This window comes from Orbicella franksi, chromosome 7, assembly GCF_964199315.1.
Source record: "Orbicella franksi chromosome 7, jaOrbFran1.1, whole genome shotgun sequence".
Taxonomy (NCBI): Eukaryota; Metazoa; Cnidaria; class Anthozoa; order Scleractinia; family Merulinidae; genus Orbicella; species Orbicella franksi.
This window is the reverse complement of record NC_138151.1, coordinates 25,256,066-25,283,388: the sequence shown is the minus strand read 5'-3', so window position 1 is coordinate 25,283,388 and position 27,323 is coordinate 25,256,066. Positions and strand designations below refer to the sequence as shown.

The window sequence follows — 27,323 nt, the reverse complement described above, 5'->3', positions numbered from 1 at the left end:
ATTCCTTCAGTTTGGTAGCATTTGCTGTAAAATCTGCTTTTTCATCACTTCACGGAGAGAGGGAATGTCATCCTAGAAAATAAGACAAACATGGTGAATTTCTGCAAGAAAGTGTTATATAAATAGGAGATGTGTAGTTCTGTTCCAAATGATGTTCCATTACTTTGTCATGTGATGATAAGTGTTGATACTTGCTTTTGATTCAAAATACCTGGTTGAAATTAGGAGTTTCTCCTCTGCTAAGGTGCTCTGCAAACTAAACATAGATAATTAAGCAATAAGTTTAAAATGTATCACCAGCACAAGTGATCAGTTAAGGTGAAAACGAACACTTTGATTTGAATTAACTCAAGCCAAGGTAATTATTAAAAGAGACATGGTAATTGATGGAATATGGTATTTGCACAACTTACCATACAGACAAAGATGCCACAATCATAATCATTCTTTTGCTTTGGTGTATCCTATGTATAGGGATTCAATTAAAATGTGTAAGAAAATGTTCAGTCAAAAGAGCTAGGGCTTGTGTGGACTAAGTGCAGACCAAGAGTTTGGCACATTTATATTACCATAAATCTAACTATCTGGCATATAATTAACTGATATCATCGCTACCATGTTGGATGACCATTAACAGAAGAAGTAGCTTTATTGTTCTTGTCATCCAACGTGGCTGCCAGAGTCTTTGTCACTTTAATTTCTTGGGAGTGGTTGCAAACTACCTATAGAACTTTCTTTTTTACCATGGGAAAGTGATCCTTCCAATTGTCCTCCTTGTACAGCTTTCCTCTTTTGCTACTTTCTTCCTTCAGAAAATCCCTAGTCGCATTTTATCATTGAGGCATTGGTTAGTAAACCGATCTTGAGGGACAATAATGCATTTTCATAATATTTCTTTGTTTTACAAATGGATTATTGGAAAAGATACCTGACTTTCCTGTAGAATAATTTATTGGCTGTAGCTGTCTGAAGTGAATCCCAGTAAGAGATGGTTCTTGTTTTCATATCTATGACCTAGGAATGGCATGTTAGTTACTTTTTTATGAGTTAATTCCCTTCTTCCCAACCTTCTTAACTTTCAAGGATAGAGAGGAGAGGGTCAAATAGTTGATTTTGATATGCAACATACTATTTCCATAAGAAACTGTGAAGTATATCATACCCCAAGTGTCCAATGACCAGGGAGATGACAAGGTATGAAAACCTTATCAAAAGCAAATATGTTGGTCTGTGTCGAAGAAAAGGTTGTTGTTATTCATCGTGGTAGATGCAATAATAAAGTGTATTATCGTTTGTCTCACGATGTAGTCACTTGAGATGTAGATCGCGACGTTTCGACTGCTTACTGCTAGTCTTCTTCAGGCGATAAGGTCGACTGATTGCACGGTATCATTTATATCACAAAGGTCGGCTGTGATTGGTGCATTTCGATCCTCCTATTGTTCCATTATTCCGGCGAGTAGCTGTTCCACTGACAGCGGACCACTGAGGGAACAGCTACTCGCCGGACACCATTGCTAGAGAACAATGTCTCAAACTATTTTACAAATAAAAATGCATACGGACTGAAGTCCAATTACCTTATACACAAGCTGTCCCTCTGGCCAGTAGCATTTTTAAGATCCTACCAGGCAGAGGGACAAGATCACAGAAAACTGAATATATTACTGTAGAGTGATTCTAGTGTAGTATAAAACTAAAGAGCACTGTATCAAACTATTCAACAAATAAAAATGCACACGGACTTAAGTCCAGTTACCTTATACACAAGCTGTCCCTCTTGTCGGTAGTATTTTCAAGATCCTACAGGCCAGAGGGACAAGATCACAGAAAACTGAATATATTACTGTAGAGTGATTCTAGTGTGGTATAAAACTAAAGAGCAATGTATCAAACTATTCTACAAATAAAACTGTGCATGGACTTAAGTCCAATTGCCTTATACACAAGCTGTCCCTCTGGCCGGTAGTATTTTCAAGATCCTACAGGCCAGAGGGACAAGATCACAGAAAACTGAAAATATTACTGTAGAGTGATTCTAGTGTGGTATAAAACTAAAGAGCAATGTATCAAACTATTCTACAAATAAAACTGTGCATGGACTTAAGTCCAATTGCCTTATACACAAGCTGTCCTTCTGGCCGGTAGTATTTTCAAGATCCTACAGGCCAGAGGGACAAGATCACAGAAAACTGAAAATATTACTGTAGAGTGATTCTAGTGTGGTATAAAACTAAAGAGCAATGTATCAAACTATTCTGCAGATAAAACTGTGCATGGACTTAAGTCCAATTACCTTATACACAAGCTGTCCCTCTGGCCGGTAGTATTCTTAAGATCCTACCGGCCAGAGGGACAAGCAAGGGCACCCAACGGAATATTTCGGTAAAATATCTGTTCGGATGGAAGGTTGCCTAAGAATTTCGAAATTTTTTTCCCAGCGACGCTCTAGACTTCTCAAATTTTTTCGGAAAACCATAAAGTTTCCCTAGAATTTTCGGAATTGATGTGCTCACTTTTATCATGTCCCATAATTTTCGGACGGTTTTGTTTGTTCTCTAAAATTTTCGTTTGGCTTAATTATTCCAAAAGCTGCTAAAAGTTTCGGTGAGCATTAGAGGTAATCAGGAATGTACGTGAACCTAATGAAAGATAAAGGCAATTGAGGTGATTGAGCTCGGCATTAGCCTACTTATCAGATTATTGGAGAAGTTATTTTTGTGGTCAGAGCATCTAAAACGATCAAATTATTCGGTTTTGACCGTAAAAAGATTCCTACGCCAACAACAATCCCTTGATCGGTTCAGAAACGCTCGTAAACCTACAAGAAAAGGTGTTTGTCCTTGTACAGTATATGCAGTGTTTCGTCACCAAATGTGAGATCAGAACGGAAATATAAAGAAAAACCTATGTTTTCAGCTTTGCTTCTTTCTAAATGCCAGCAGTGCGTGCCTATTATGTGTTATCACTTCTCCTTCCTCGCCACGTTAAAGAAAGCCATATATGCAAGATTCATCTCTGCTTCGTTTGTTTGACCCTGTTTACACCTATTATTTGTCAGCTCTCCAAAAACCTTCATTTTTTTAAGCCCTGAATTTGATTGAAGACCGGGATTTCATTAGCTTGTTCAATAAACAGATGGCTGTCTAGCTTGCTCCAGTTTCAGAGTTTGTGGAAGCCAGTTAGCCGTCATGTCAGCGTGTGTCCTGATTTTAACTTGCGCAAGCTTCTATTCCCATTTTTTCGCGCTTTAACTTTTTAGTTTATCGTATCTATAACAAAAATCTCGATCGTGATTGGTTTTCAGCGCGCCTATTTGTCACGTAATCCGCGCGATCACGTGGGTGTCCAATTACAGGTATCCAATTTGAACTTTTGTCGCTGGATACCTGTAATTGGACACCCACGTGACTCGCGCGTCAATTACGCGCAATTTAATGGCTTCCTTCGCACTGTTTCTTACAGTTCTCAAAATTTCTGAAAAGCGTACAGACGTTTTCGCTCAAAAGAATTTCTCAAAAAGACATTTTTAATCCCAAAATTTCTTATAGATACGATTAATTAGTAATTGGACCTCGTGTCGTACAATTCAGGGAGTAATCGTGCTCGTAATTTCAAATCGGCATCGCGCTTCGCGCTCGTCAGATTTTGAAATTACTCGCGCGATTACTCCCTGAATTGCACTCCACTCGGTCCAATTACTATTACTTCTCGGGCGATAATGGCGCGGCGACGTTATTTTATCGCGCGATAAAATTGAAAGACGTGTCCTTTATAGGGCACTGTGAAACTGACTTACAGCAGTCAATAGTGCTTTTGTAAATAAAACCACGCATAGAAACGCGGGAAATTCGGCCAATTTAGCGGTTTTCGGCTCAACTTCAAGGTGGATTACATTGTAATGCAAATGACAAAAGTTCAAGTATATGTGAAAAGAACAGTTCAAAGGGTAGTTGATTAATTTTACTTGAATTTGTCAAAAGGTGCGCAATTTTGTAGTTTCTCGTTTAAATTGTTTGTTCACAGATTTCCATCCAAGTTTTCGACGAAGACTGGTGGTTTTTCGACCAGTTATCGTTGGTGGTCAAGTTTTGAGCTAAAATAGACAATTTAGCCATACAATGCTATTTATTCATTTCTCCCAAGTGGGTTTTTGAGAACTAACTATACAGCAATATACGACTTGAATTTATACGAAAAATTAAAATTACAACAAGGTATTAAGGTATATATATAATATGTATTGGATCTGAAAAATAGCAGGAAAACCCTAACGTGTGCAATGAGAACACACAGAGGCCCAAAATATAGTGTGTATATATAGTATGCACTATTTTATGTCTGGATGAAAATGCTAGATTTTAATGATTGAAGGCTGATTAAACATACAGTAGAACCCCTATTTTCCCCGAGAGTGGCTGTTTAAGAGGGGTTGAACCGTACTTTCTAACCCTAAAAACTGCTAAGGGTACAACAATAGTGTTTACACCAGGTTATAAGACAACGCGGATAAAAACAATGGACCTGAACGTATTCCATGGGGTTAGCAATAGTCTGGCTAGTAGTATCCTGATGTTGTAAGGGCCCATTAACCGATTTGCTAAGGTCAGCCTAAGCACGGAAAATTTGAACAATTCAAAAGCTTGCACATTCGGTGACATTTATATATTTTTTTTCTTAGTGTTTAACACAATTCAAAGTAACAAAGTGACAAAGTACAAACCAAAACAAACTAAACGAAAAACAGAAAAACAAGCACAAAAGAGAAATCTTAATCACCTCCGTGGGGCTTTCGTGAGCTTCGTTTGACCTTATCGAGCTGCTGGTAGTGTAGACTGCGTACGCGCTGATAGAGTAACTTCCGATAGATATCGTGGGGACTTTAAATGCTAAGGGAAATGCTGTTTCCATTAAAAACAGCTCTTTTTGACGAGTTACGAATTAAGCCAACGTTGGAAACAAAAAAATCATACTTTTTTTCCCGTAAATTACGAAGTTTTCAATATTTTGAAATTCTCTCAAAATCTGACCTTTTAGAAATGAAGCAAAATCTATGCATAGCGTAATATAGATTTAGGTTAGAATACTGAATCAAGGTATAAATCCCCACGAGGTAATATGCTTGGGTGACTTTACATTTTTTCAGATTGAGTCACATGACCATGCGCGTGGCCTGATGACTTCAACACTTGTGTAACTGATGATGGTTAAGATAAAGTACATGAAATAACCCTGAACTATGTACAAATGACAAGGTTATAAGAAAATAAATTTTCCTCAACAACGGCTTAAAAAGATAAGTTAATGGGCCCTTAAAGTTGTAGTGATGCAAGTTATCACTCTAAAAGATATACCAGTTACCGCAAAGTGCCTACAAAACAACTCAACTTTTGTCTTCTCGGAATTAATAAGAACAGAACATATACGCACATTTCTTAATTTTAAGTCGTTACGAAATCTAACTGAAAACAGTAACTTATGATTCTTAGTTGAGGCAGATTTCGTCCGTCAAATCAAAGGCCCCAATAGTTTCGTATAAATAATACTACAACTTGCTGCTTATCGCTGCCACGTAAAAAATCACAAATACCCTTCGACCTTCACACTTTCTTCGCTTCTCGGGCAACTACAGGAACATTCTATTGTTTAAATAGAGTGTGGTCTATTGCTTAATTATTCAAACTCTTTTTCACTTACTGGATACTTCATCCATAATAGTATTTTTAACTATCTTACGGAGGGAGAGAATGTCTCGGTGGGAGAAGTTTGGCTTCCATGTAGACCACTGCAAGTCTCTGTTGACAAATTCCAAGAACTGTTCGAAACATTTCATTACGTATAAACCACAGTCTTTGTCGTTTGGCTGTTGAGGGACTGTAGGATAGCTGACTTCTTCCACCTCCAGGGTCTTTTTTCCACCTTGTGGTGGTCTAGCTGACCACACGTCTTTAAGGTATCTAACTATCCTACGTTCAACAGTTTTTTGCTCCTTGTGTAGGGAATCGAGTATCATCAGCCTGATGCTGGAATCTATCCTGACGATTACCAAAATCCAATGGCGACTATTACACACGGGAATTACTAGATTCTTCTTGGAGAAAATGTCTGTATTTTTCGTCCATTTCATTAACGCCTGTGGGTTGAATTGCGATAATTTCCTATAGAAACAGGAATTATATAGATATAACATCTTCTTTAAATCGCAATGTAGCTGATTTTCAGCGGCGTGGAGCAAATAAAAATCCAGAACGTCATCATTCATTTCTTGGTCTTTCTCGAGGCACACTGTAAAGCAACTGTGCACATCTACACTTCCAAAGCTGGTTTGATACGATAACAGACTGGACACAGGAAGAATGAGGACATCGTCACTTTCTGCTGACTTTCGTTCTCTGATGTTCAAGACGAGTGCTTCAAATGTTAGATCATCTATGGTGAGACTTCTTTGAGAGGTTGCAGCCTCAACGAAGGATCTTATGTAATAGATAAGGGCATTGAAGTTGTCGAATTTAAGCACCACTGAAGACCCCTTTTCATCTACCATTCCTCTCGAATTTCTCGCATGAGAATCTATTACATGCCATGTGGAATAGCTTGGTGCACAGGCAATAGTGTAGTCTAAAATTCGTAACAATAATCCAGTTGCTTTCTCTTTTGACATTTTTCAAAGATGTCCTCTAATCTAGCGAAGTCATCATCGTCTGAGGTAGTGTCCCTTTTATCAATTGTCCCACCTACTATTTCTCTCTCTGTAAAAAACTGAAAACGGAAACATTGCAAGTCTTTAGGAAGTTCATCAAGAGCTAACTTAAGTCCACCGCTTGCGGATTTTCCAATGTAGCAAAGCTGGTTGAAATGTACTTTGTCTCCTGTGAGTAGGACTTGGTCAAGATCACTTGCTTTCCAGGACTCTACAGGTTTAACTGTAGTATATAGCAAAGAGGTAAGGGTTATCGATGAACACTGCTGTCCAGGACACTGGAAGTCCTCATGCCAAGACTGGTGAAATGAGCCTCTGCACACTTGTAATTGGTCTCCATCGCTTTTTCCGTTATCAGACCAAGAGCCGCGACTGCTGTGGGTGGTTGATGGGTCAATATCATCTCCATGATCATCACCAGCGTATGACTGTCTTTTCTCCAAAATAACATTTACGCTTTCACCTAATTTACTGCCAGGTTTTTCACTTGGAGTCTTTCGTTTACATTTCCTCTTGGTTTGCGGAGCAAAATGGGTTTCCAGGTCGCTTCCACTGGAATTGCATTCTGGCAGAGACTGGCTGCGAAGGGACTTTCTGAAGTTTTTTCCGTCTTTCTTTTTGGTAGATTTCCTCTTTTTACCTGTCTTGGTGAGGGGAGTTTTCTTTCTTGGTAATGGAATCTTACCAGTAGGCACATCTTTCTTTATTCTTTCATGACTCTCTGAATTTGGATTATTGGCTGTCGTAACATTTGAACTCTTCATCTTCTTCCGTTGCTGGACTTCAACTTCGCCTTCATCTTTGGTTCTATGTTTCCGTGCTCTCCCTCTCTTTGAAACAGTCTGAAACTGAACAGGCTCTCGGAAAGAAGAACTTGGAAGCCACATGTCGTCCTCAGAGCTATATCCTTTGAAACGCACTTTGTACTCCTCGGAGTGGTATTGTCTATTTAGACGGACGTCAATTATTTTTTCAACCTCGTAAAATTTGTTGTCGTCAGCACACTCAGCAATTTCATCAATGCCTGTTTCACTACGGTTGTAATTTGCAAGCCCAGTCTCCAGGTCGAGTTGGCTCTTTTCAGATAACTTTGCTATGCCATCACTGTCGGTCTCAAGCACTACTTCCATTAGTACTTTACTGACTGGCAACCATCGAGAGACAAAAACAGAGCTCACAAAACCATACTGGTTACTTTCTACATCTCGGTAGATTATGCCTCTGACGGTGTGTCTGCATTTAGAACTGGTGCTGACTAGTTCTTTTCCATCTTCAGATAAGATAGACAAAATATGAAGAATGAAGTAGTCATCTTTGTCTGCAACTGCCACGTCCCTGAACTGAATTACATCGTGAGATGGGTCAATGGGTTTGAGAGAAGTGTGGAGGGAATTAGTAACCCAATGTCTGCGGCTTCGTTCTTTCGAGATAAACTCTCTTGGGATCAGCAACTTCAAAGCTTTCTTTATATGAATCGGAGAACCATTCCTTTCAATGTACCATTTAGATTTCCTCTCGCTAGGTTGTTCTGAATCTAGGTCCTCATCATCATCTGACTCCAATTTCTCTGTTTTATCTGCAGTTATTTGCTGCTCATCGTCGACTTCATCAAGTTGGGAGGGTTGTCTCATAAACTCGTCTTCCTCGTTTTCTATAAGTAGGCTCTCCATCACTACTTCGTTTTCTACACTGTTCGGCGTATTTATGTCAAGAAAAACTTCCAATTTATCATAAGACGGCGGTTGGTCTGATACTATAACGATCTCAGCAGGCTTGGTAAATCTGTAAGGCATTGTCCAATAACCATTTACTGTTAGGGTAGTCTCGAACTCATCTGGTAAGAATTTTCTTATAACATCCTGTGCCTGTTTAACGCCAGCTCTATGCATAGAACGCTGTCTTTCTAAAAACTCTTTATAGGTACATGGGTACTGGTATGGAGTATCATTCCCTTTGCGGACTTGGAAGTGGGACAATTTCCTATTGCTTGTGGCAGGGATTCGTATTCCTTCATATGATGATAACTCAGACAGAGCTTCGTTGATGAATGCCAGATCTTTCGTCTTACTGATCATATCAGCATATGTTGGCGAGGTATCTAGTGACTGGAGTTGATTGGTTTTGCCCTGCAACTGTCCAATGATCTTCTCTGTGGTAATTGTTCCGGATCGATGTGGCGAACATACTTCAGGTCCAAGATGCTTGAAGTGTAAGAACATTGCCAAGGAGTGTTGGCAGCCAGCAGAGAAGAGTAGTTCAGATGTTGTGTAGGCTCCATATGTAATGAAGTTTCCTCGCCTTTCTTTGATTTTAGCTGCATTTTTTTGGGAGTGGAGCTTCATTTTCTTGATTTCAAGGTATCTTTTCCAAAGTCGCAAGATTGTAATTCCTGTTGAGAGAGCCTTTTGGATTTCTTCTGGAGAACCATAGCTCGCATTGAAGAAAGGTTCAGTTAAAAAATGTACAGCAGTAATAAAGAGGCAAGTTCCTTCCGAGCCCTTGACATATTTATGAAGCATATCGACAACCTTTAGTGTAAAGATTCTATTGGCCGTGTCTGGTCGTTGGTCAAAAAAACTTATTAGGAGAAGATCGTTTGCTGAGAATGGAACACTCTGACCTTTTTCTTTACATATATGCATCAGTTCATGAAGGTGATTGATTGTGGCTACAGCACTTCCACGTGCATCTTTGTAGAATGTGAGATTTCGAGTGCTATATTTCAGTACACGCAGAAATGTTCTCCTTAAATGGTCATAGTCTCCATACGCAATACTAGGCAGCTTCCAAAAGTATGGGGCAACAAATTTTTCATCTGGAACATCAAGGCCTAAATAGTTAATACCCTCAGCAACTGCAGATTCTGTTGGTGTCATGAGCTGCACGGATGCTGAGAGAGAAAAACCAGCCGAGTCAACAGAGTGTCCAACAAGGTTAACATTATTTGCTGCACAGTGTTGTATAACCTTTCTCCAAATTTTCAGAAGATGGGAGCCACCGTAACCGCTGTTTGGTGTTGGCCACATAAGATATACTAGAGGCTGAGATACTTGACCTGTTAGGTTACACAAATTGTGTATAGCAACTTTAGAAGCTAACTGTCGGCTTGCAATGATTTCATCCACCATTCTCTTAAGGGACGCAAAGTCATCTTCATCACCTTCAAATAAAAAGTCCATAATCATCAGAGAACTTCAATATGACACCTAGAACGTTGCTCCTAACAGCGAAAGTTCAGTAGGGAATTTTTGAAATGTTGCATCTTTTAAAGAGGCACTGTCATGGAGAATAGAAAAATACTGCTTTCAAAAGACGACTAAATAATATTTTAAATAGGTAGAGAAAGTGTTCAAGAGTCTACTTTCATCTATCATAGCCCAGAATTTCCGCTCAAAGAAACGTTGTGTCTTGCTACCTGTATTGACCGGTCACCTCTGTTAAGCAGTTGCGGTCACCCTTTTTTAGTCCCATATTGCCTGTCTTCGATACGGTTACCTGTATAAGTGGCCATACTTGGAGGGCTCCTATACCCACATTTTATTACACGACTTTATTTTGCTTGAAAAAGGATTCATCATTGCTGTGCTTTTACCGATTTCGCAATTGCACTCTAGAAGTCAGTGAACGTACTGTAGCATACAGCGGCGGATCCAGACCTTAAGCTAAGAGGGGGGCCCGGTGTTGTTTTGATTGCCCTGCTGGCTTTTCTTTGTTCTGTGATTTCTTCCTTTTTTACCCCAAATAAGGGAGAGGCGGGCCCCCCGGGCCCCTCCCCTAGATCTGCCACTGGCATAAAATGATAAGAAATTGTTTATGCTATATTTGTTTATTATATATTTTATTGTGTTTTTACTAGAACGAGTCGCCATCCAGAATATAATATCACATGGTTCTCAGACCACAGCCGCCATTTGCACCGCCCATCAAAGCAAAAAAAGAATCCTCGCGCGGAGTGGATTCTTCGGTTCCTTTGATGCACCATTAGACGAGCGATCCTGGATTAACCTGTTTGTAAAGAGACTCAATATCCGTTTTTGGATTTAAGAATGCAATCTTGGATTTCCCTTCCGCAAAACACCCTTAATCTGGGCCAAGTGTTCCAGGGCGACTCAGGAGCAAAAGAAACTTACTGACATAGCTATAATCGTACCTTTGCTCTCATCTTTCCCTGGAATTCTAAGAACATCATTGTCCCATTTGTCAACATCAGCATTCCAGCATTTTCCGATTAACGTAACATCCCCACTTTCATTCTGGACTGCCTGGAGGAATCTGCATTACAAGGAAACATATTTTACTAGCTGATATATGTGGTCTACACAATTATGGTATATTCAGTGACTTAGGCATACAAGGAGTTTGTGCTTAATCAGTAATTAGACATTTACGGTGACGAGGGTCCCCTGGTGAGACAACGACCAACGAATCAAATGCATCAATGTGTCGAATCAATGTATTAGTTATCCCTGCGGGAATCAGGTCAGCAGTGGTCACTGGGGCACTTGTTCTATTCAGATTTTCAATTCTATCACAGCGCTGCAAGCTCAAGGTTTTCAGAGATCGCCTTTTGGCGACCTTCTTCTATAAAATGTTCGCCTCTAAAGTGCAATATTTAGAGAGGTAACCACATCAGCCTTAGTTGGTTTTCATGCGGGCCCTCTATCCTGGTCCAAATGGAATTTGTAGTGATGATTTCGTGGAGGAGGAAAACCGGAAAACCCGGAGGAAAACCCTCGGAGCAAGGCGAGAACCAACAACAAACTCAATCCAGATATGGTACCGGGCCGGAATCGAACCCGGGCCAAATTGTAGGAGGCGAGCGCTCTCACTACTGCGCCCTGTTCCCTGCTCACTCAGACAAATCTGGTCACCAAAATCTAAGCTTTTTCAAAGAAGGACACTTCGAGACTAATTCTTTTGACTATATTCGTTCGAGGAACGTTCCGACGCTATTAGTTTCGTTTGCCACTACTGTTCGCTCTGTGATCGGGAGGTCACCAGTGCTCCATAGGAAAATACCTTGCCAAAAAATCGCGTTAATTCCGATTTCTATCAAATTTGTACTACACGAATCGGATGGAGTATAATCAATGACCCAATCACTGGCTGATTTTGATCCAAGACACTTGAATATGGTATACATGACCATTCTTCTATCGTCAAGCCCTTTCGTAATGGCGGAGACACCACAACGAATCTAAGAGATTCTGAAGATGGTTTTTGGGGAGGAAAATAACGCAGGAGGTATCGTAAATAATTAAGGAAGTAAGTTCCAGAATTATCTTGAAATTCGGAGCAGGAATTATGGGTAAACGTTCCCACGTGTCGTTTTACACGAGTTCTCGATGTGAAGACGTGTGACCAAATTCGACTAAATACTCCTCGGATCGCCAGTTTGGAGCGATTTTACAATACCGGGCCACTTAATTACACATGTCTCACTGCCTTTAAGAACGAAGCATACAGAAACAAAAGGAACCATTCAAATTCAATAAGATGCAGATGAGTGGCCCGGTAATCTACAATCCTGCCGAGTTTTGGTTACTTTTAGAATCTCACTTAATTCTTGAATGAAACTTAAGGCTTATGTGTATTAAGCCAACTTACGAAGCGTAGAGCTCAGTAACTTTGGATAAAAGGTTTGCTTTGCAGCGTTCGTTCCAGACTGCAATTTGCACATTTGTGCAGTTGCCATGGCGACTGAAACGCAATCTTTCTGTTAACGTCTCGCCAAAAATTATTGTTAATTCTAGGTTTTCTCGATTTCTGTTTTTTTTTTAGGATGCGTCTGCTCATATATACATGAGAAATGTTTCTTTCTGCAACAAATTCGAACAGCAGAGTTTAACAGTATTTTTTGTTTCTCTCAAATTTTTACTTTTTATTTTTACCAATAGATAGCTTATACTTATGGTGTAGAAATTGAAGTTAGTTAGTGTGCAAGAGACAACATTTGGTTAATTTGTTACAAGTTCCTTTTGAGCATAGAATTACTTTGTCTATATTTTTCTCAGTAAGGGTTTTATCCTTAAACTTTATGACCTAATTATATATTGTGTCATTGGCTATTCACAGAAAACAACTGTGAAGAAATAACTAACAAGTAAATGAAATAATCAGATGGGCAGAAAATCACTCTTTTCTTGCCCACCCCATGAGACTTCAACTAAGAGTGGCATCAGAAATATAAAAGCTACATTTCTTGCATCAGAACAATATGGCCATGCCACAAATTAATTAAAATTTTAAAAGTATCAAGATAATTGTTATAAAGGTGTTTTTGTTTAGACTGTCTTGTTTTTGTGGCATAAAACTGACTTCAGTCAACAATTCAGTTGGTAGAGCAAGTGGAAGAATTACAATGGTCATGGGTTGCCTTGGAATTCAATTCAATCCTGAAATTTTTTTAAGCTGCTTTGTTTCTGCAGCTTACAAAGTAGCATACATAAATAAATTGAGATGATATTTCATGAAATGATGTTTCATCACTTTTACCCGAAAGTGTGCTCTCCTGACTCTTTACAAGAAAGATTTAAATCATCTGCATTGATGTAGTAGTTTTAAACCAAAAGACTCACTTTATGAGCTACATGTATTATAATTGGAGGGCTAGATTTTGAGTAAAAAATGGTGAAGTTCTTTCAATGAAAGCCTACACATACAGCAATGTATATATTAATGGCAGATATATGTGAAACTGGCTTGACTTTTTTTTTCCTTTATACTATATATGACTTCATTGCAAGGTTTTGTTACACCAGGTATTATTAGACCTCATTAACCAAGACCTGGGTCCTTGGCGATCAGATAATTAAGTGACAACGAAAAGTTACTTGCCCAGGAGGAAAATCTACTAGTCCCGGACAAACGGACGGCACTTTTTTCAAGCCCTGTGATAAATAGTGTGTGTTTTTGGGACCATTCATACACTAAATGATATCAATAATTTCTGGGACAAGTTTAGTGTTAATTATTGATTGATCATTAATTGACTAGCCTAAATCAGTTCAGCATGTCCAGTTCCTATTTTTTCCCCTTATTTTTTGAGCAGTTTCCTATTTCTTCTATTTTGTTGAAGTGAAACCTCCTATTTTTCCTTTTTTTGGCCAAGCATGTGTTACAAAATTAAAAATAGATTTAAGCCTTACTGGGTGTTTCAGATGTACATGTCGACTTATAATTAAACAATCGGTGTCATGACTTTGATGATATAAAATTAATCAACAAAACTGTTAGTGACAGTAATTCATTCTTTGTTCTCTGTTGCTTACTGGATTTCTTTCCATAAGTTAGACTTACTGTTTGAAACATATTTTTGCAATGATTTTCTTCTGCACCTCTTTTATCTACTACATTTATTAATGTAGTTCAGGTGACTTGTGTTAAAGTCAACAGATAATAACATTGTGCATTAAACCATGGAAAATATATTAGTTATCCATACATGTCCTTATGCCAAACTGTTGCATCACTGACTAAAGTGGCAGACTGACATAGCTGATGGGTTGCAGGGAAACTATCTTAGTCCATCAAAATAGCATTGATTTTCCTATTTTTTCAAAGAAAGTTCCTAATTTTCCTATTTTTTGCAATAACAAGTTTCCGATTTTCCTATGTTTCTGAACAACCATGCTGCTGAAACACACTGTCAGTGTCAAAATTAAACTTATGCTATTGATTGATTTAATTGACTGATTGAGAGTGCTTGATTGATTGATTGAATTGTTTATACTCCTTGGTCATTTTCATTGATAACATTAGCATTGTCTGGGACCATACAAATGGTTTTAACATAGCACATGAATTAATAACCAGTGCAGTACAATACAAGCTCTCCTGTGACCTGTATATTACATATTAAATTGTTATATAGCTGGCTTTTTTCCCACTTCATTACGCCCATTCATTGGCTAGTTAATGTGCACATGAAATATAACAATGAAACAGCTGTTTTCCGCCAAATGCCATGAGCGGGCAATATTGCAAAAACCATGACATCAAACAGGAAGCAGTTTACTGTTACCCGCGCAATGTTGACTGCTGTTGCATATCACTTGGCAATAAAGTGATTATTTGTTTTCTGTCGATTTGATCCATTTGTTTTGCTATACTGTAAATCTTCGCACTAGTGCCCCCCTCGAATAAGCGCCCCCTTTGAACAAGTTCCCTCTCGAATAAGTGCCCCTCCTATAGGCCAAAATTTACAATAAGTGCCCCCCTTCAAATGAGCGCCCCTTCCCCTCCCCCCATTTTGTGGACGACTAATACAAAGGATGTATACAGCAGTTTTCGTTGTGTAGTAATAGATTTGTGCATTGTTTCAGTTTGTGAACCGGTAAGTTAAAAAAAAAATTTCAAGTACCAATGGTGCCGCAATTTAAAGTTTAGGATCAGCTTTTTATGTTGACATACAGTTTATATTGTTGTTTATGCACAGATGATTTTTTAAAAAATGATCATGTCAGGCCGTGATTTGGGAAAAATTAAATAAGCACCCCTCTCTCCCCCCCCCCCCCCTTCTTCTCCTAAATTTGAAACAAGCGCCCCAGGCGCTAATTCGAGGATTTACGGTATAAGAAATCACTTGATGAATTGAAACTCAATGTTTCCTTCGACTTTGTCTCGGGAAACATTGAAATTCTTGGGAAACAAAATTCACTCTCCCCCAAGGGGCCAGTCACTAACATAACTGTTAAGAATAACTATAATATTGTTTTGACGGTCCCACTGGTAATAATAATACAAACAATAACAACAACAACAACAACAACAATATTTAAACAGGGTGCATTCATCACATCAGTGTTTTCCAAATTGGTGCAGCTGTCTTCCAATATTACACCACAAAAATATGGATTAGATTTACAAAAAACCTAGATAAAAACAAGAGTGAATTCCTCATTTCTCAAACCCCCAATGACTCAAACCAAAAGTTGTTTCCCTAGTACATGTAACTCCACTGTATACCTTTCATTTCGGTACAGTTTGCATTTACTATTATCATTATTATCTTTAAGAGTACTATTATCATTGTTGTTTTCATTTTTATTCTCATTAATTATTATAAATTTAAGAAATCGAATGTGGTTTATCGTGGTCTGCGCTCTTATCAACAACGATAACGTCATCACAGTGATCAAAATGTTGTGGACTCAAGAGGCGCAGCCAAGTGAGTCCACAACAAATCAATGTCAAAAAAAATGTTTTTTTTCAGAGTGCAAGCTGAAGAAGGCATTGCGTGACAACAGCAAATTACCTAATCAGATTGTGAGATTAATAGCAGTCGTGGTAAAATGATACATGTCCTCCTTGTATGTACATTTTGTAATTAGGTTGGGTAATTCAGTATCAACTGCAATAGAGTTTCAATTAATTATATGTCATGGTATTAGATATATTTTTAGTACTAAGGCCGGTATAATATGCAGTCCTTTACACCTACATGTACACATATGAACAGCTATGTGACTTTATAGAGACATACCTTTTTATGGCAACCAGATGGACAACATAACAATTTGCAATAAGCACAAAACAACACATTGCAGCACAAACTGTTTTCTGGGAAGCAACATTTCAAACTCAAAGTAACAGTAATTTACTACTTCATTTCATAAAGGCCAGAAACTTTCTGGGAACTGACTGGTCTGCTAGTTTTGTCCCTTATCAAGAACAGTCACTCATGGGAAGGTACTGATCACTTGGTAGTGGCAACTTCTAATCATTTGTGCCGATTATAAGGCTGCTTCTGACATTTTGTCAAGTTCAACATGTGAACTTCAAAGTAACAGTATACATTTTTATCACGGAAAGTGATAGGGAAACTTACTGGTCACTTGGTGGTAGAAGTTTCATAAGTCAGTTTCGCCAATCAAAAAGCTACCAGAGACATTTTGTCTTCACCAACTGAACTTCAAAGTAATGGCATACATCTTCATCATGAAAAGTGATACGGGAACTTACTGGTCACTTGGTGGTAGTAATTTCTAATCATTTCTGCCAATTAAAAAGCTACTTATGATATTTTGTCTTCACCAAGTGAACTTTAAAGTAACGGTATACATCTTTACCATGGAACGTGATACGGGAACTTAGTGGTCACTTAGTGGTAGTAATTTCATAAGTCAGTTTCACCAATCAAAAAGCTACTTGAGACACTTTATCTTCACCAAGTGAACTTCAAAGTAACGGATACATCTTTATCATGAAAAGTGATACGGGAACTTACTGGTCACTTGGTGGTAGTAATTTCTCAATCATTTGGTGCCAATCAAAAAACTGCTTGAGACATTTTGTCTTCACCAAGTCAACTTTAAAGTAACGGTATACATCTTTACCATGGAAAGTGATACGGGAACTTACTGGTCACTTGGTGGTAGTAATTTCTCATAATCATTTGCTGCCAATCAAAAAACTGCTTGAGACATTTTGTCTTCACCAAGTCAACTTTAAAGTAACGGTATACATCTTTACCATGGAAAGTGATACGGGAACTTACTGGTCACTTGGTGGTAGTAATTTCTCATAATCATTTGGTGCCAATCAAAAAACTGCTTGAGACATTTTGTCTTCACCAAGTCAACTTTAAAGTAACGGTATACATCTTTACCATGGAAAGTGATACGGGAACTTACTGGTCACTTGGTGGTAGTACTTTCTCGTAATCATTTGGTGCCAATCAAAAAACTGCTTGAGACATTTTGTCTTCACCAAGTCAACTTTAAAGTAACGGTATACAACTTTACCATGGAAAGTGATACGGGAACTTACAGGTCACTTGGTGGTAGTAGTTTCTCATAATCATTTGCTGCCAATCAAAAAACTGCTTGAGACATTTTGTCTTCACCAAGTCAACTTTAAAGTAACGGTATACATCTTTACCATGGAAAGTGATACGGGAACTTACAGGTCACTTGGTGGTAGTAATTTCTCATAATCATTTGCTGCCAATCAAAAAACTGCTTGAGACATTTTGTCTTCACCAAGTCAACTTTAAAGTAACGGTATACATCTTTACCATGGAAAGTGATACGGGAACTTACAGGTCACTTGGTGGTAGTAGTTTCTCATACTCATTTGGTGCCAATCAAAAAACTGCTTGAGACATTTTGTCTTCACCAAGTCAACTTTAAAGTAACGGTATACATCTTTACCATGGAAAGTGATACGGGAACTTACTGGTCACTTGGTGGTAGTAATTTCTCATAATCATTTGGTGCCAATCAAAAAACTGCTTGAGACATTTTGTCTTCACCAAGTCAACTTTAAAGTAACGGTATACATCTTTACCATGGAAAGTGATACGGGAACTTACTGGTCACTTGGTGGTAGTACTTTCTCGTAATCATTTGGTGCCAATCAAAAAACTGCTTGAGACATTTTGTCTTCACCAAGTCAACTTTAAAGTAACGGTATACATCTTTACCATGGAAAGTGATACGGGAACTTACAGGTCACTTGGTGGTAGTAGTTTCTCATAATCATTTGCTGCCAATCAAAAAACTGCTTGAGACATTTTGTCTTCACCAAGTCAACTTTAAAGTAACGGTATACATCTTTACCATGGAAAGTGATACGGGAACTTACTGGTCACTTGGTGGTAGTAATTTCTCATAATCATTTGCTGCCAATCAAAAAACTGCTTGAGACATTTTGTCTTCACCAAGTCAACTTTAAAGTAACGGTATACATCTTTACCATGGAAAGTGATACGGGAACTTACTGGTCACTTGGTGGTAGTACTTTCTCGTAATCATTTGGTGCCAATCAAAAAACTGCTTGAGACATTTTGTCTTCACCAAGTCAACTTTAAAGTAACGGTATACATCTTTATCATGGAAAGTGATACGGGAACTTACTGGTCACTTGGTGGTAGTAATTTCTAATCGTTTTTGCCAATGAAAAAGCTACTTATGATATTTCGTCTTCACCAAGTGAACTTCAAAGTAACGGTATACATCTTGATCATGAATAGTGATACGGGAACTTGCTGGTCACTTGGTGGTAGTACTTTCTCATAATCATAGGGTGCCAATCAAAAAACTGCTTGAGACATTTTGTCTTCACCAAGTCAACTTTAAAGTAACGGTATACATCTTTACCATGGAAAGTGATACGGGAACTTACTGGTCACTTGGTGGTAGTAATTTCTCATAATCATTTGCTGCCAATCAAAAAACTGCTTGAGACATTTTGTCTTCACCAAGTCAACTTTAAAGTAACGGTATACATCTTTACCATGGAAAGTGATACGGGAACTTACTGGTCACTTGGTGGTAGTACTTTCTCGTAATCATTTGGTGCCAATCAAAAAACTGCTTGAGACATTTTGTCTTCACCAAGTCAACTTTAAAGTAACGGTATACATCTTTATCATGGAAAGTGATACGGGAACTTACTGGTCACTTGGTGGTAGTAATTTCTAATCGTTTTTGCCAATGAAAAAGCTACTTATGATATTTCGTCTTCACCAAGTGAACTTCAAAGTAACGGTATACATCTTGATCATGAATAGTTATACGGGAACTTGCTGGTCACTTGGTGGTAGTACTTTCTCATAATCATGGGGTGCCAATCAAAAAACTGCTTGAGACATTTTGTCTTCACCAAGTCAACTTTAAAGTAACGGTATACATCTTTAGCATGAAAAGTGATATGGGAACTTACTGGTCACTTGGTGGTAGTAATTTCTCATAATCATTTGCTGCCAATCAAAAAACTGCTTGAGACATTTTGTCTTCACCAAGTCAACTTTAAAGTAACGGTATACATCTTTACCATGGAAAGTGATACGGGAACTTGCTGGTCACTTGGTGGTAGTACTTTCTCGTAATCATTTGGTGCCAATCAAAAAACTGCTTGAGACATTTTGTCTTCACCAAGTCAACTTTAAAGTAACGATATACATCTTTATCATGGAAAGTGATACGGGAACTTACTGGTCACTTGGTGGTAGTAATTTCTAATCGTTTTTGCCAATGAAAAAGCTACTTATGATATTTCGTCTTCACCAAGTGAACTTCAAAGTAACGGTATACATCTTGATCATGAATAGTGATACGGGAACTTGCTGGTCACTTGGTGGTAGTACTTTCTCATAATCATAGGGTGCCAATCAAAAAACTGCTTGAGACATTTTGTCTTCACCAAGTCAACTTTAAAGTAACGGTATACATCTTTACCATGGAAAGTGATACGGGAACTTACTGGTCACTTGGTGGTAGTAATTTCTCATAATCATTTGCTGCCAATCAAAAAACTGCTTGAGACATTTTGTCTTCACCAAGTCAACTTTAAAGTAACGGTATACATCTTTACCATGGAAAGTGATACGGGAACTTACTGGTCACTTGGTGGTAGTACTTTCTCGTAATCATTTGGTGCCAATCAAAAAACTGCTTGAGACATTTTGTCTTCACCAAGTCAACTTTAAAGTAACGGTATACATCTTTATCATGGAAAGTGATACGGGAACTTACTGGTCACTTGGCGGTAGTAATTTCTAATCGTTTTTGCCAATGAAAAAGCTACTTATGATATTTCGTCTTCACCAAGTGAACTTCAAAGTAACGGTATACATCTTGATCATGAATAGTGATACGGGAACTTGCTGGTCACTTGGTGGTAGTAATTTCTCATAATCATGGGGTGCCAATCAAAAAACTGCTTGAGACATTTTGTCTTCACCAAGTCAACTTTAAAGTAACGGTATACATCTTTAGCATGAAAAGTGATATGGGAACTTACTGGTCACTTGGTGGTAGTAATTTCTCATAATCATTCGGTGCCAATGAAAAAGCTACTTGTGATATTTTGTCTTTAATTTCATAAGTCAGTTTCGTTAATCAAAAAGCTACTTGAGACATTTTGTCTTCACCAAGTGAACTTCAAAGTAACGGTATACATCTTTATCATGAAAAGTGATACGGGAACTTACTGGTCACTTGGTGGTAGGAATTTCAGATCATTGGTACCAATCAAAGAGCTGCTTGAGACATTTTGTTTTCACCATGAGAAATTACAAGCGGTAATGGTATACATCGTAATCATGACAAGTGATACGGGAACTTACTGGTCACTTGGTGGTAGTAAGCTTTTGTACTAATTTTTGCTTATTAAAAAGGTGCTTTTGTGTTCATCATGTGAATCTCTCTTATTTTAAGTTACGGTTATCATCTTTGTCATGAATACTTGACATGAAAAGTGACATTATCCAGGAAATGCACTGACCAAAAGATCACAACAGTAGTCTTATCTCAAATTTTTATTGTGCTACTCACCTTGGAAAACATGATTCAGAACCATCCCCTAGGATTTGGGACTGTGATTGAGGCAAAATATAATATGAGGTATTATTATTATTATTATTATTATTATTATTATTATTATTATTATTATTTCTGAATTTTTACCCTATACATGTAAGATGCAAGTTCCTTTTTATTATTATTATCAGTATCATTACCATTACCATTACCATTACCATTATCATTATCATTATCATTATCATTATTATTATTATTATTATTATTAGTATTATTATTATGTCAGCATTAGTCAAGGTACAGAGAAAATTTAATACTCGGACTTTCGTAGGAAAACCCCAGCCATAGCCTTTTTGTCTTGTACGATGATTCTGTTTTAGTTTAGTGCGTGAACTTGCAGTTTAATGGTCACCCTCTTCTAAGCGGTCATTTCTTCTGAGAGGCCAGTTCCAGGTCCTAAAATGTTCACGTTATCAGTTTATGGTCAATGTGACCAGTAATATCTGTCATTGATAATTTCACTTTTCAAGAGCGGACGGTGAATTTACAGAAGTTGTCCACGTTCTTGCGTGATTGACATCTTGTGGTCATCAAATAATTTTGGATTTTAAAATGGCGGAGACGTTGACCAAATTGAAAATTGGTTGCAATAAGACTTTTCATAATTTTCAGCAAAGCCGAACGAATTTATTCAGCCTAGTTCGGATGGGTCCTATTGAAGTAAATGTTCCTGACTACTGAGTACGAAAATTCGAATTGGGGTTTTGTTCACTTTCCGTGCCATCGTCGAAACTGGGTCTCCATTTCCGGTAACAACTCAGGGATGCAAAATATATTGTCTACCAAAACCAAATGTGCGAAAAAACGCGCATTAACAAACGGAAACCCGTGAGAAAAAATAATGACGATTTTTGAGTTTAACATGATTACCTTCAGCTCTTTTCTGGCATGTGACAAGGCATGCCCTGATGTATTTTCCCTTCTAAATCGCAAAGTACAGTTATTAGATCCGTAAAAACCATAACTTCCACAAAGGCACAAATAAGCCCGAATAAAGATATAACACATATGAGAAGAATCCTGCCTGGCCGTTGTTAGATCAGAATTGTTTCTTGAATTGGCACCGTGCCTTTAGATCAGTCGAAGTAGAGTGGGACAGTAGAGTGTTGGTTAACACCTATTCCCGGGCAACGTTTCGGCTATACCAAAAGGCAATAACAGGGAATCAGCTTTCGGTTCTATAAAGAACACAATCGGACAGTAAAGAAACTGATGGAACAATACTTTCTTACGCCGGGGAAAAAATAATCAACAATCATTACACTATCTCGTTTTGTCAGAAAAGGCAGATGTGTTTCCATAGTCTGCATAGTTCATGTTCGCATTGAAAGTACCAGTACCAGGATTTGATTTTACTCAGTGGTCGTGACAGAAATTGCACTTGGAAGTAAGATCACAGTAGATAAAGAGACAACTTCGAAAGCCCTTCCAAGTTCGAAAACATTTTAGACCCTTTTGTGGTCTTGCCTTTGACCAGCTCAATGAAGCTGTACTTTCGGCAGTTCGGGTGCGTTTGAAATACAATAATTGCGAATACGGTTTGAAAAACAGTGCCGGCTTTTCCCGCGGACTTTGCTTAACGTTGGCAATATTAAATATAATAATTTATAGGCTCATTTATTTACAACTCGAAGTAGTTCTTACCTCAACCTCAGGCAGCAAACGCTCCAACAACGGGTCGGCAAATCCTGACCGCGCTTCCCACCGTTGGACACAAAGTATACACTAAACATAGGGGAACGATCAGAACGATGTTGATTACAAAATATTTTGACGCTGCAGCCTCGAGCAAAAAATTGCAAAATGTGAACAGACTCTACGTACCGAGAAACGTAATTTCCAGATGACCAGATGTATCTAGGCAGAATATGACAGCTATGATAATTTTCCGCGACCAGATCAACGGATACAACTCAACGTGGGAAAGGGAGCGTCAAAGGATAAGAACAACGATCTAATTTCACTAAAAATGACAGCAGAACAGACCACTATTGTTTGCAGGTAAGTGAAATTTTAATAAACAACTAATTCTCATTTTTCAAACAAAAAAAGGTTCTCTACGCAGTCAGAGGATCAAGTTGCACACCTCAGTTCACAGTAATCGCGTTTCCAGCCAGAATTAATTTACAACATTTACAAGATGGATATTTAAGCTTTACTTGATTTTTTACTGGTAAACATTGTGTGTGTGCGAGCGCCGCTCAAGATAACAGAAAGATAACAGAGGTAAAAGTTCGATTTTACCATGTGATCAGGCATGGTTTAAGTCGGTAATCGAGGTCGAGATGACAGATACATCCGCTTGCGGTCGCATATTATTTCACATCCCGTGGTGTCCAGATTGCGTCGGTCTCATTCTATCACGTTTTCCGGCAACATTTGTTTTCAATTTACGTACGAGTCATGGCAAAACACAAAGACATCGGTTAATCCTTGTTTGCCAAATCCGGACCAATCACTCGGACAATGTTCAAACGTGCATCTAGATATTTTGAAGTTATCTTTCCACCATTCTACGAAATTTCCGTGTAAGGCCCTCTACACGACCCCGGGTGGTTTTTCCTCCGGTTGAATCGCCGCGGCGGGCAACCCTTTTACAGTCAAATTGTTATAAGCGTTTACATGAAAGCAGTAGTCAAGCCGGGTCAGCCCCCCTTGCCGGGTAACCCTTGTCGAGACTCGGGTTGACCCGGCGAGAAGGGTTGAAATTTCGTCAATTCTTAGATGTAAACAGTGGCCTAAAAGCTCATGGTTGGAACTTTCAGTCAAATAACCGTTTGTTTCACTTTTCTTTGGGTTCCATCAGGACCTACCACCATCCGTTATACCTGTTATACTTTCAATTTTTTTGTTGTTTGTTTGTTTGTCATCTTTCTAGCCCATGTTTTCAGTTTTTGATCTGTATAAAGGCTGGCCCCGGGTCAGGCTCGACGTTCCCTGGGTACCAGAGGTTTTTACTCGCGCGAGGCAAACGAAAATACTTCGCTTCGCTTCGGCTGCCGGAGGCCGTAGCCACGATCGGCGAAGTCGCGAGAAAAAGCCCGGAAAACCTCTGATACAGAACGGTTTCATTCACTGTTCTCGTTGAACTTTGATCAATTTTATTAGGTTACATTTAAACCAATCACAGCGAGCATCGCCCACTGTGATCACATGGACCGGCACGTGAAGACATGACACTGATGATACATTCGCGTGACATGACAGATCTGCTTTGGTTCGAATTCATGGTTTCTGCGGGACTAAACCCTACGTTATACTCCCGTGAAAAAGGTTCCTAATTCGAAGTCTTCGCTGTCGTGCCGTTTATTTGACGCTACTGTTGTGTGTAATGGTGGATATTACAGCCTTGTATCTGGAAATGCTCAACAACTGAATCTCTCTTTTAGCGCTTTTCACTGTCGAGAATAGGCTCGATTTCCGCCGCTTTCTCGAGTCCGGTCTACGTTCCTCCCCGAGAAGAGACGGCTGGACGCGTGAGCGGCAAAGCATGTCTGTGACGTCTCAAAATAATGTAATTCTTGCGACGCTTCAGGTGGCCGGAAATGTCATCTGATGACAATCATAGGCAGGCACACATGACGCCTACGGCTCGTAAAATTTGTGGCGTTTTTTTCACATTATTGTTGCGGAAGGGCTTTACATGCTGTGTTCTATAGAAGGGTTTTTTTTTTTTTTTCTTTTTTTTTTTTTAAAGTAGAGCAGAACGGTTTGACTATACTGTAGCAACTGTCATGTCAAAGGTCACACATATGTTGGTGTAAATGGTGTTGACACCATGTTTATGTTTTACTTGTTCGGTTTGCTTTGGCTCATTTAAAATTTAATTTTGTCTGGCTTCGCCAGAGACTGGTGTTGCTTCTCTTCAAGAAGACTAAGGTACACATCAATTTGACTGGGTGTTTTGTTTCTTGAAATCGATGTTTGCGTTTATTCCTCCCTTTGTTTACTTTGTTCGTTATCTCATATTCTGGTACCACATGATTCAAATATAGATTCTAACGTATAAGTCTGTTGACTATTTTTCGTGTTCTATATGCTACTATGGTTTAGATCAGGTAAGATTTCATCAGTTGACGGTATTTGGTTAAATATCCCCCTAATGCGATCGCACTTCATATCGAACAACTCCTTTGCTACTGCGAGAAAGCTAATTTATGCAGCCTGCTCGATTCAGGCAGGCAGATTTCTTATTGGTTGAAATTAACAATGCCAAGTCCACGAGTCCAGCCGTGAGTTCGGGGGAGGAGCGCGGGCTCTTTTCACGAACAGCGGCTGGTAATCGAGCCTATGTCGAGAACGACAATCTGTCCGTCCGTAAGGCCGCGTATTCTTTGTAAGACGTCACTGAGACGTGCAGGTTACAATACAGACATAACTAGAGACATGACCAACACCAGAAACCGTGTAAGAAAAACTTCTAGCGCCCAGGGTAAATACGAATCATACCAGACGCTATTGCAGACTTGGTGTAAAGTGTTTATTTTCAGCGCTCTCTACGGTGATTCAACCCGGGCTAACAAAGAAGCCGTGCAAGACCGAACAATCAGATAAACGAAAGTTTAAACGAAATTTTCAAGCAGACCTCCTCTCAGTTTCCTGGAAAACCCAGTACACTCAGACACTGTCCAGCTGCCTGAGCTGTGGCAGTGATAGAAAACACCAGAAACACATCGGAACAACGACTGACTCAAAGGAAACTCAATTTGGCCCGACATCAAATCTCGGGGGGGGGGGGGGTACTCCAAGAAAAATTGGGTGGGGATGTGCGGTTTGCTTCCCAAAACCCTTACCGTAAACTTTCGAAAGTAACGAGCCCCCGAAAGTAGCGATCCCCCAAAAGTAACGTCAAAATTTGTGGCCGTTATTAAATCCCGAAAGTAGCGAGCTCAACCCAGCGACCCCTCCCAAAGTAGCGAACCCACCCCCCCTCCCTTTCCGGTTTTTTATTCCGTAAAAAAGAGCTCATGCGTACCAACTTTAAATAATATTTCTTGCTTCCCGAAAGTAACGAGGGTCGTTACTTTCGGAAGTTTACGCTACCCTATTTATGACCAAAATCGGCGATTTTCCATCGCCTATTTATGACCAGAAAAACTAGTTTATACAAAAAACATACCCAGTTGAAGACTAGAGTGCAAAAACCATACTGTATTTATGACCAAAATGGCCACAATCGATGCCCTATTTATGACCAAAATGGCTGAAAACCCAACCCTTTGGGGCCGCACTTACCTGTATAGACTATGTTAGGGAGTTCCCCCGATCATTGAATCAGCCTACTCACGAAAGATTTTTCAGTATGCGTCAAATGAACGAGGGGGGATTAGCGAAGTTTTCAGTTCATTCAAGTGAACAGCTAATAGTTAGAGAGGAATTGTGTCGAGTGACAACGTTAGCTGGAGACACATCCTTGAAAATTCTGGGCATTATGCTTTTGACATGTTTTGAGCGTCACCCACAAAACAACAGCATTATGCCTAAAAATTATGCTCGAGAGGTAGCATTATGCTCAACTGATCTTGGTTATATATGATGACATTTCCCATCCCTGCAGACAAAACACACTTCCATAAGTCAGAAACACAACATTTTATTGCATCAGTTACGATTTTACAAGCAATAAACAACAAGTAATCTGAAGTAATGCCCAAAAACGCTCGATCAAAATGTCAAATGTCTTATTTCTATGGAACCCTCCATCGATAAGGATATTTCGATCAGTTTATGGCTTTGAAAAAAGCAACCAAGCTTTTGAATATGCTAAATCCTTACTAAAAGCACTTGAAAGTGAACATTTCTCATTACAGTTATTGAATTTTTTTCCTTATTATTATTATTATTATTATTATTATTAGTATTATTATTATTCTCTTTATGCTGAACAGATGCCCATTATGCTGGCATTATGCTCGATGCTTCGACTACAGCATTGTGCCCATAATGTATCCATAGACCCTAGACAACGTAACTTGACATTTCAAATGTCACTGAAATGTCTAAGGGCTTGTCAAAGGAGTTTTCAAAGGGCTTCAGTGTATGAAATCAAAGGTCAAACAAGAAAGGGTGAGTCTTGCGTCACTTTTTTGGGTTAAAATAAAAAACATGTCTTTCTTTTTCTAATTAGCGGTCAAATTTAGGGCCACGACCGCGTACTCGATCCTGTCGTATAATTTACACCCCCTAACGTTTTCGGATGAATAGGTTTAACGCCTATAATATTCGGATAAACATTTATATTGCCTAGTATTTTCGCGAAATTTCGATAGGCACACGTATAACGAAAAACTTCCCCTAAA

The 27,323-nt window shown here is 38.8% G+C and overlaps 3 protein-coding genes across 4 annotated transcripts in view; all 3 read right to left on the bottom strand.

Annotated features, from left to right (window-relative positions):
• Positions 1–27,323, bottom strand: part of LOC145492300 (immunoglobulin superfamily member 10-like) — a 59,960-nt gene that overhangs the window by 18,309 nt on the left and 14,328 nt on the right. The gene's annotated exons all lie outside the window — the stretch shown is intronic.
• LOC145492701 (sentrin-specific protease 3-like) lies at positions 7–1,005 on the bottom strand. Its single transcript, XM_081472102.1, has 5 exons — positions 929–1,005; positions 744–819; positions 414–464; positions 212–256; positions 7–72 (listed from the first exon to the last, which is right to left on the bottom strand). Exons 1-5 carry the CDS (start codon positions 1,003–1,005, stop codon positions 7–9), a joined length of 315 nt encoding a protein of 104 aa, XP_081328228.1.
• Positions 5,317–6,546, bottom strand: LOC145492421 (uncharacterized). The gene has a single exon (XM_081471871.1). The coding sequence runs from the start codon at positions 6,542–6,544 to the stop codon at positions 5,690–5,692; it is 855 nt and encodes a 284-aa protein (XP_081327997.1). The 5' UTR covers positions 6,545–6,546; the 3' UTR covers positions 5,317–5,689.